Raw genomic sequence first — 9663 nt, forward strand, 5'->3', positions numbered from 1 at the left:
AGAGAGAAAAAAGAAAGAGAGAGAGAGAAAAAAGAAGAGAGAGAGAGAAAAAAGAAAGAGAGAGAGAGAGAGAGAAAGAAGAAAAGAGAGAGAGAGAGAGAAAGAAGAAAGAGAGAGAGAGAGAGAGAAAGAAGAAAGAGAGAGAGAGAGAGAAAGAAGAAAGAGAGAGAGAGAGAAAGAAGAAAGAGAGAGAGAAAGAAAGAAAGAGAGAGAGAAAGAAGAAAGAGAGAGAGAAAGAAGAAAGAGAGAGAGAAAGAAGAAAAGAGAGAGAGAAAGAAGAAAGAGAGAGAGAGAAAGAAAGAAGAGAGAGAAAGAAAGAAGAGAGAGAAAGAAAGAAGAGAGAGAAAGAAAGAAGAGAGAGAAAGAAAGAAGAGAGAGAAAGAAAGAAGAAGAAGAGAAAGAAAGAAGAAAGAGAGAGAAAGAAAGAAGAAGAGAGAGAAAGAAAGAAGAAGAGAGAGAAAGAAAGAAAGAGAGAGAGAAAGAAGAAGAGAGAGAAAGAAAGAAGAAGAGAGAGAAAGAAAGAAGAAGAGAGAGAAAGAAAGAAGAAGAGGAGAGAAAGAAAGAAGAAGAGAGAGAAAGAAAGAAGAGAGAGAAAGAAAGAAGAAGAGAGAGAGAAAGAAAGAAGAAAGAGAGAGAAAGAAAGAAGAAGAGAGAGAAAGAAAGAAGAAGAGAGAGAAAGAAAGAAGAAAGAGAGAAAAAAAAGAAAGAAAGGTACATAGATTTAGGTGAGAGGAGATTGAGAATGTGTGAGAGAGATAAGAGATACATGTGAGGAAATAGGTAGAGATGGAGAAATAGATATGAGAATGAGACATGTACGAAAGCGATAAAAATAGAAAAAAAATAAAAATCAGCACCTGTTGTATAAAATGTGTCTTGGTGCCAAAACTTCAGAATACAAAAAAAATGAATGAAAGCAGCACAGAAATAAGGTGCAAAAGTATTGGACTGTATAAACCGAAACATCATCACCTGGGCCAATAACGTCAAATAACTTTACACTTTTTTTTTTTTTCTTTGGCTTCCATTTATTTTTTATATATATATATATATATATAGATGGTTGGGTATAAAATAGATAGATAATATAACAGATAGATAAATAGATAATATAATAGATAGATAAGAGGTAGATGGACAGATGAGGAATGAAAACTTTCATGATTAATTTAATGTTAGAGAGGAAAATAAATCCGATAATTAAATACATTGTGCTTTACCTTTATGAATAGTCCAGAAACCTCTTTGTGTATAACACAATTTCTACATCCCTCTATAATGTGAACACGCATCTACAGATAACGCAGCCTGTGGGCGATACGTTGTAGTGATGCGACATCTCCCTGTATCTGTCCCGTTCTCTCTACCTTGCGCCCCCCGCAGTTCTCCGCAGCCCCCGTGCTCCCTATATATCTATCTATGTCCCCGTTCCCACCTGCGTCGCAGTAGTTGCAGCACACGTCCCGACCCCCGGAGGTCTCCGGATACTGCTCCGTGGGACACGCGGAGACGGCAGCCCGGTCAGGCAGCAGAGCGCTGAGTGTGAGCAGTAGCAGCCCGGTGATCGCCTGCAGCCCCGCAGCCTCCATCAGCGGCAATGACTCTGCTCGGTGCTCTCGCTGTGGTCGCGGCTTATTATAACGGGCGGGACTGGGCGGGACACACAAATTTTCCTTCACAGCTGAATAAAACAGTAACCAATCAGATTCCAGTTTAATGTGCGACAGAGATAAAAGCCGGCGCCTGATTGGTCGCTATAAAAGAAAATCGCTTTAGCTTTTTCACTAACTTTGGGAATAGTTGTTCTTAGCAACCAATCAGATCACAGCTTATGTTTGTTGTGCAGCACATTAAAGCTGTGATCTGATTGGTTGCTAAGGACAACTATTCCCGAAGTTAGTGAAAAAGCTAAAGCGATTCTTCATAGCGACCAATCAGGCGCCGGCTTTTATTTCTGTAACACATTAAAGCTGGAATCTGGTTGCAATGGGCAACTGCCTCCCAAAGTTAAGAGAAAAAAAAACCTAGGACAATTTGCCATTGTCACCAATCAGACTGCGGCTTGTACTGTGGAGGCTGGTTGCTATGACAAATTGCTCTGGTTGTCGCACTACCTTGAGGGGCAGTCGCCATGGTAACCATTCACTTATCCAATTGCTATTTTGCAGAGAAAAAAATGGAAAATAATAGTAGCCAGGTAATTGGTTGTTATGAACAACAGCTGCGATAGTCACAAGTGAAGAGTACAAAATTGATTAAACAGATAGGCAAAATCACTATAATATTACAACTAAGAGACATAAATTCCTTAAAGGGGTCGTCCACTACTCAGAAAACCCCTTCTCAATTGCTATATCCCCCTTGTAAAATAACAACGGCCCATACTTTAGCTCCACAGACAATATGGGCATTTTGATTAGAAAATGTTTGATAAACTTGCTTTACTTTCATTTTCTGATTGAATCTAGTTGTTTTTTTGAACTTTTGATTAATAAAAATAATGTTTTAACCCTTGGAGATTGTGACTTTTTAGTCTTTATAGGTAATAAACTATATATACCTGTGGCTCTTTCAAAGACAAGTCCAGTAATACCTTTACATTGGCCAGTCCGTTCCTCCATTACTGAGAAATCAGCGTTTGAATTGATATGTAAATGAGGCTGAAGAGCTATGGTAGATCTGAAGCCTTTGTCACTCCAGCTCTAGTCCTACAGCTCTGTGACTTCAGGCAATGGAGCCATCAGTCAAGAAGAAAGAGGTGGTGGTGCTGGATGGGGAGTAGAGCTGTAGTGACCGAGGCTTCACATCTACCTTAGACTTTTAGCCTCATTTGCATATCAGTTCAAACGCTGATTTCTCAGTGACGGAGGAACGGCCATTTTTTTTTTTCTGACTCATTTGGCAAACTGCTGTGTTTTTGCAAAATGGAGCATGTCACTTCTTTCAGCGTTTTTTCAGGGTTTTTGAAGAGTTTTTCTTTTCCTCCATAGAAGGCAATGGGTAAGCACAAAAACACAGCAAAAAAAAAAAAACACTGTTTATTCTCATCTCAGATAGTTACAGCATATCCTTAAGACATGTTACATGTCCCTCACCCTCACTTGCCTGGTCTCGACCTCTGCGACCTCAGTCGTTACGCCCCGGTCTATGTTTTGCTTTGACGTGCAGTCGGGAGAGAGGTGACTAGTCCATGAAGCAGGTCTACTATATACTGCAGGGAACCTGCCAGGTAGACTCATCACCTCGTATCCAGCAGCACTTTCATCTGTTTTATTCTGAAACTCTACAGCATTTCCAAGAAAAACATGGATTTTTTTTTTTTTAAAGCAAAAGCCGGTCTCTAATTCATGATGGTTCAGACAGCATGCTTATTTTTTCCTTGCAGATTTAAATCTGCAGCATGTCAATCCTTTTTAGCATTTTTGCTGCATATTTCACCCAAACTAATATGTGGGGGAAAATCTGCACCAAAAACGCAAGTAAAAAATGCGTCTATTTTATGCACCGTTTTTCCGGCCAAGAGATGCAGAAATGGTGCAGACATTTCTGCACCAAATCCTTAATGTGTGAACATACCCGAAATTTGGTTCAGCTGAGCCGCTGGACGTCCGGGTAATACACGATAGAATGATACGGGTGGGCTCGTGTCTGCCTGCGCTGTAATTTTCACATATTGATGTGGTTAACACTGTGTGAACATATTAGGAAAAGGAAGGGGGCGAGTCTTGGTGGTATATACATATTTGTGAATGAGAAGCGCTAAATGTATCAGAGCTATGATCTGAGGTTGGATTTATACACTTTCAATTACATTTTCTAATTCCGACTGCATAATGTGGTTTTTCATTGCTTGTACCCAATGTGATAAGCTTGGTTTTTGGTGATAATCACCGCCATTGACCGATAGAATTTTTTTATGGTGCGCGGAAAAATTTATTTGATATAGCCATTAGTTCCAGAATAAATGGCCTCCCAACGTCAGATTGTGAACAGATCTATTAAATCCAATATGATGGTCCAAAAAATATATAAAGCGTCACTAGGAAGAGTTAGTGTCACTCAGAAAACCCTAAAACAAGGGAGCTGAGCAGACAAAGTGACTACTAAAGAAGTGTCAACAACAATATATTTTTATTTGAAAGATTCACAAAATGATAAACGCACATATCAAAGATTAAAAACAGATGTCTCTTGTACGAGAGCCACAGAAATGTATCAACCCTATACCAACACATTATATAAGTCGGAAAAGTCACCCTAGCGGATAGCGCAAATAGATCGGAAATGAATCGTCAATGCAAGATATCCCTCTTTAATACAAATTACAACAATGGATATAAATAAAGTGCATGTGCTTAAATGACAAGAAGTTGTAACCGGTTGTGAAAGTCTAATGACAATATGAAGACACCTCTTCTGACAAGCCTACACCCTGCAGTAACCCTCGCTCCACCATACCGCTGCACGACCAGCTCTATCCTCACCTACTGTATCTTCGCCCATCCCTTGTAGACTGTGGCCCTCGCGGGCAGGGTCCTCGCTCCTCCTGTACTAGTCGCCGTCACGTTTTGTTCAAGATTACGGTGATTGTTTTTGTATGTATAATAAATGGCGCTATAACAATAATAATAATACCCCTCCAAAGAAAGGAGTAAAAAATGAAACCCTTAGTATGTTAAAGTGCATGTGCAAAGAAAGGTTGTCATTGCCTTTTTGTGAAATGTAGTCATTAAAAAATAAAGAAACTATTATAGAGGGTACTTGTGTATTCGATAATGCAAGAAATGCCAGTAACCTAGGTGCATATAAGTAGTGGCTATTTATCTACAATACATAGATACAAAGGTGTTGTGCATCAGTATCCAAATACCATATTCATAAAGACAACGGCAGCATACTCTAAAATATAAGCTGTATAAGGGTAAACTCAATATGAGTGCCAAATTGTATTGTCCATGAAATACTACTTACTGGGTGCAATGTGAAGCCGGGTTTGTCCTGAGTCCCTCCGCCCCGATGCACGTTTCGTACCACACTTCGTCAGGCAGGAGGAGGTTCACAGGGCTTGTGTCCAGCAGCCAAGGACTACTGAGCCTCTGGACCAGGGTCTTGCAAAAAGATTCACTCATCTCTACTGCCAACAAATTTAAAGGGTAAGAAAGGAATTACGTTTGGAGGAGACTTTGGAACCAATCACTTGCCGCTAGAGATAATCGTATTTAATTTATATGCAAAAAAGATGAAGGTCTATGTTAGAGCAGAAGCCTCTATCACTCCAGCTCTATTCTCTATTCAACACCTCCTCCTTGACTGATGGACCCTTTGCCTGAAGTCGCATAGCATAAAGCCCATCAGTCAAGCAGGAGGTGGTGGCGCTGGACAGGAAATAGGTTATGTGACCTCTGTCACTCCAGCTCTATTAGGTTATTAATGATCTGTCATGCATGTACAATGAGAACAATAAAGGATTACCATTCAATTACAAGTAGACAGGCACATGGTTTGCACTGATGGAGGATGCCCTCAAACATTTTCCCTAGTTTGCCAAAGACCCCATTGCGACAATGGCTGGCATCTTTGAGGACACGTAGCAGCTGACATGTAATGATTCAGACAGGATAGGCTTCAGACCATGTTCACACACAGCATAAATACTGCGTTTATTGTGCAGAAACTATGCTGACTTTAATAATTCAAGCAAGGTGGATGTGATTTAATGAAAACTCATGCACACTGTGCACTTATGGATGCTCTGGAACTGCGTTTTTTTTTGTGTATTTTTTTACCTACATCTGAAAAATGTATGTAAAAACACAGTTTTGCTTTTAGGTGCTGAATCTCTGCACTAAGAAAATCTTCTGTTTCAAATCTGCGTCAAAAACACATGAAACCCCAGATTGCTATTTAAGTCTTTTAGTGCGTAAAAATGCAGAAAAAAAAAACGCAGCAGAAAAAAAAAAAAAAAGTATTGTTTTCGCATGTGGGAACTTGACCCTAAGAATCTATCAAAAAGACAAAGCTATGATTCAAAGCCATTATTTCTGAATCTAGATAGGTATGGCAGGACAACTGACAGAAAAGGATGATACCTTTACCTAATTATTTATGGTCTATAGTTTAAAAAACAAACTTTAATTTTTCTTTAAGAGCGACATGCAACAGGACATTAGAATAATATAAAATATACTAATAAATATATAAAAATATATATTAGTAAACCGGAACTTGGTGCCAGCCTCACCAACAACTATGGGGCACTTCACGGTATAGGAGGCAAGGAGCTGCAAAAATCCACAGGGACCTGTAAGTTCATACCTATAGCATCTTAGGCTATGTTCACACGTCGTGTTTTTTTCAGCATTTTTTCATGCAGATTTTTATGGAAATTTTCAGCTGCCTTTTGCAGTACCAGCAAAGTCTATGAGAAACCAGAATTTTCTGTTCACATATCATGTTTTATTTTTTTTTTGTTCAAGATTTTGGGAAGTAATGGGTGGTGAGAAAAAAAACACTGAAAAAAAACACACAAAAAAAAAAAGCACCAAAATTTGTTTCAGCGTTTTTGATGCCAAAATAGAATGGGGTTCTTGTTTTCACAGAACTTTATGTACATGCATAAAAAGAGAGAGAAGGACAGGGGAAAAAAAAAAAAAAAAAAAAAACGCATCAAAACTGCAAGAAAAATCCTGAACAAAATGCCCTTTAAGATCAGGCTTTGCTGCAGAAAATGGACGCCAAAAAAATCATGGTGTGAACATAGCCTTAGGGTTATTTATCCTAGCTGTGACTGCAGTGGGCACATTATGACGAAAGCATTTAAAGGGGTTGTCCGCTACTTAGATAATGATGATCGATCCTTAGGATAGATCATCAATATCAGATCAGCGGGGGTCCAACACATGGCACACTGGCACACCCACGGATCGGCTGTTTGAAGGTAAATAGTGTACAGACCTGGAACAGCATAACTGTATATTGGGGTACTGCTGCTCAGCGTCTATTAAAGTGAATAGGAGCAGAGCTAGGTTACTTAACAGCAGCCATACACAATATACAGAGCTGCAAGAAGCTGATTGGTGAGAGTGCCAAGTGTCAGGCCTAGCCCAAGGATGGGTCATTAATATCCAAGGAGTTTACAACCACTTAAAGGGACCTTTTATTTGATTTTTTGAAAATTTAAACTTAGTACCTACTACAATTGCTGCTGTTTGCCTGATTCTGGAACAGTTTTTATTTTTCTTCTGTGCCCCTCTGTTCCAAAGTTATGTCCCCCGGTAACAAATATGCAAATTTTCCCTTCAAAATACTGGGTGTGTACCATAGAACTTCTCTTTTTTCCCCCCTGATGCCAGCCAATCAAAACATGGCCACGCCCACAAAGGAGTTGTGTGGTACACGCCCAGTTGCTTGAAGGGAAAATTTGCAGGGGGCTTAACTTTGGAATGGAGGGGCACAGAAGAAAAGGAAAAACTGTTCCAGAATCAGTGGATCAGCGGCAAGTAAAGGAGTTTAGATTATTATAAAAAAAAAAAAAAAAAATTCCAGTGAAAGGTCCTACTTAAAATCTAGTATTAAAAATGCTGAGACACAGATTATCGTAGGGGTGGGGATGCAGCGTAGACGCTCATAGAGACTTCATGTAAACAACGGCGCTCTAGTGGAAAATGTGCACGAGAAGCAGGTAGCTTCCGCTGCTGAGAATCGACCACAAAGGTAACCACAAGTAGAAAAACATCTGACAGGGTACAGTCAAATATGTGGGGCCTGTGACTGTGATCAGCTTCATTCATGCTGTGAGCTTATACTATGTAAAATTATCTCTCCTTCCATATAACAAGGGAATATATGAAAGGCTTAAAGGGAATCTGTTAACAGCTTTTTGCCTAATCAGAGAGCAGTATGATGTAGTGGCAGAGACTCTGATTCCAGTGATGTGTCACTTACTGGGCTGCTGGCTGTAGTTTTGATAAAATCACAGTTTTATCAGCAGTATATTGTCACTAGAGGACAATACAAAGTATATTAATCCATGCACTGTGCAGAATAGAGCTATAGCCAAGGGGCTAGAAAAAAAATTGATGACATGCTAGTTTAAAGGGAATGAGTTCTAAAGGTAGGGGTTGGAAAAAGTGGCTCTTAAGTGGAGAAAGGAGCTGGTCATAAAGGGGTAAAGCAAAGGTGTAGTCAGGTCACAGACCGGGGTCAGAATTCCATCAAAGATGGAAAGACAAAAGGGGCTAAGCAAAAGGATCAAAGGCAAATCCAAGGTCGGGCAACAAAGATCAGAAAACAGGAACTTAGAGCACAGCGCAAAAGCATACCACTTGAGCAAAGCTACAACTGGCAAGGTCTGATAATAGCTAGCCAGTTAAATAGCCAGGTAATCACCCAGAACATGTGACACCTGGAAGACTCTGCAGGCCCAGCCAGATTGGGCAGCTGAGTTGTCAATCACACATCTGACTTGTTCTAAAAGAGTGAAGCATCTGTGTCTGTCCTGCTCCATTACTCTCCAATGGTGTCTTTGGTATGCCAAAGTAGGTGCCTAAGTATGATACAAAATTAACTTTAATGATCCTTGTGTCCATGAGCTTTTTGCAGTCATGGAGGAGGAGACCGTTCTGAGAAGGGTCAAGATATCAGCACCCATCCTGCCCTATCATCACGACCATGGTGCACAGTAAAGCGGGGACGAGTACTCAAGCGTCACTGCTCACATATAAGATGTCGGCTGGGCTTGTGAAGACGTTCCCTGTCCTCAGGGACATCTATCATGCCAATGGTACAGCATTAGGCTAAGCGGGTCACATGAGTATATTCTCGTATAATCCATAATACAAACTCATGACAACCTTTGACACACTCAGTGCAAGAATGAGTGGGTCGCATGGATTTATGTCATTCTACATAGGGAAAATGTAAATTTTTTGTACCGTGTTAGCCAGTGGATAGCAAAATATATTTGGATTGGAGCGTTCTCAGTGGTTGATAGCTTTTAATGGCTAACAGAATAGATAGTAACAAGTTGCAAGCTTTCGAGACTACTCAAGTCTCTTCATCAGGCATAGTATGTATGTTATACTATGCCTGATGAAGAGACCTGAGTAGTCGCGAAATCTTGCAACTTGTTACCATCTTTTCAGTTAGCCATTAAAAGGTATCAACCACTGAGGACTCTCAAATCCAAATATATTTTGTCATTCTACATCAACTTAGGAATGTGCTCATCAGAACACTGGACCAAACCTCAATCACAGGACAATAAAACTTTCCCACTCCTTTTCTTTGAACTACTCCAATATTTACGGCCACAACTGTTTATCCCTCTCCCATACTCCTAGTTCTGCTTTACGTCACTTGTCTCATCTATTGCATTATTTCTGTGTCTTGCTGTGCATAAATAAATGTGATTTTTCAGATTTTGAGTTATTCTATGACTGATTAAGATGCCTGAGTAGCCTCGAAAGTTTGCAATTTACCACCATATTTTCAGTTCGCCATTAAAAGGTATCAACCACTGAGGACTCTCAAATCTTAATACTTTTCTAGAAGCTTTGTCATTTATTTTTCTGCTTTGTCGCTGCGTAGCCCAATCACAGCCATGTGGTCGAATGACCAACTCTCCCGGTATCCCATGCAATCACTATAGAAAACACTGATACA

The 9663-nt window shown here is 39.9% G+C and overlaps 1 protein-coding gene across 1 annotated transcript in view; it reads right to left on the reverse strand.

Annotated features, from left to right (window-relative positions):
* The window catches only part of LOC141171566 (tumor necrosis factor receptor superfamily member 6B-like), a 21841-nt gene extending 20177 nt beyond the window's left edge, over positions 1-1664 (reverse strand). The window contains exon 1 of the mRNA XM_073655246.1: positions 1436-1664. Coding sequence (XP_073511347.1) covers positions 1436-1589 — 154 coding nt within the window. The 5' untranslated portion in view covers positions 1590-1664. The remainder of the gene's footprint in view (positions 1-1435) is intronic.
* Between the last annotated feature and the right edge of the window lie 7999 nt (positions 1665-9663).

Source organism: Phyllobates terribilis, unplaced genomic scaffold, assembly GCF_046119375.1.
Source record: "Phyllobates terribilis strain yellow unplaced genomic scaffold, ASM4611937v1 Scaffold_12__6_contigs__length_324123572, whole genome shotgun sequence".
NCBI lineage: Eukaryota > Metazoa > Chordata > Amphibia > Anura > Dendrobatidae > Phyllobates > Phyllobates terribilis.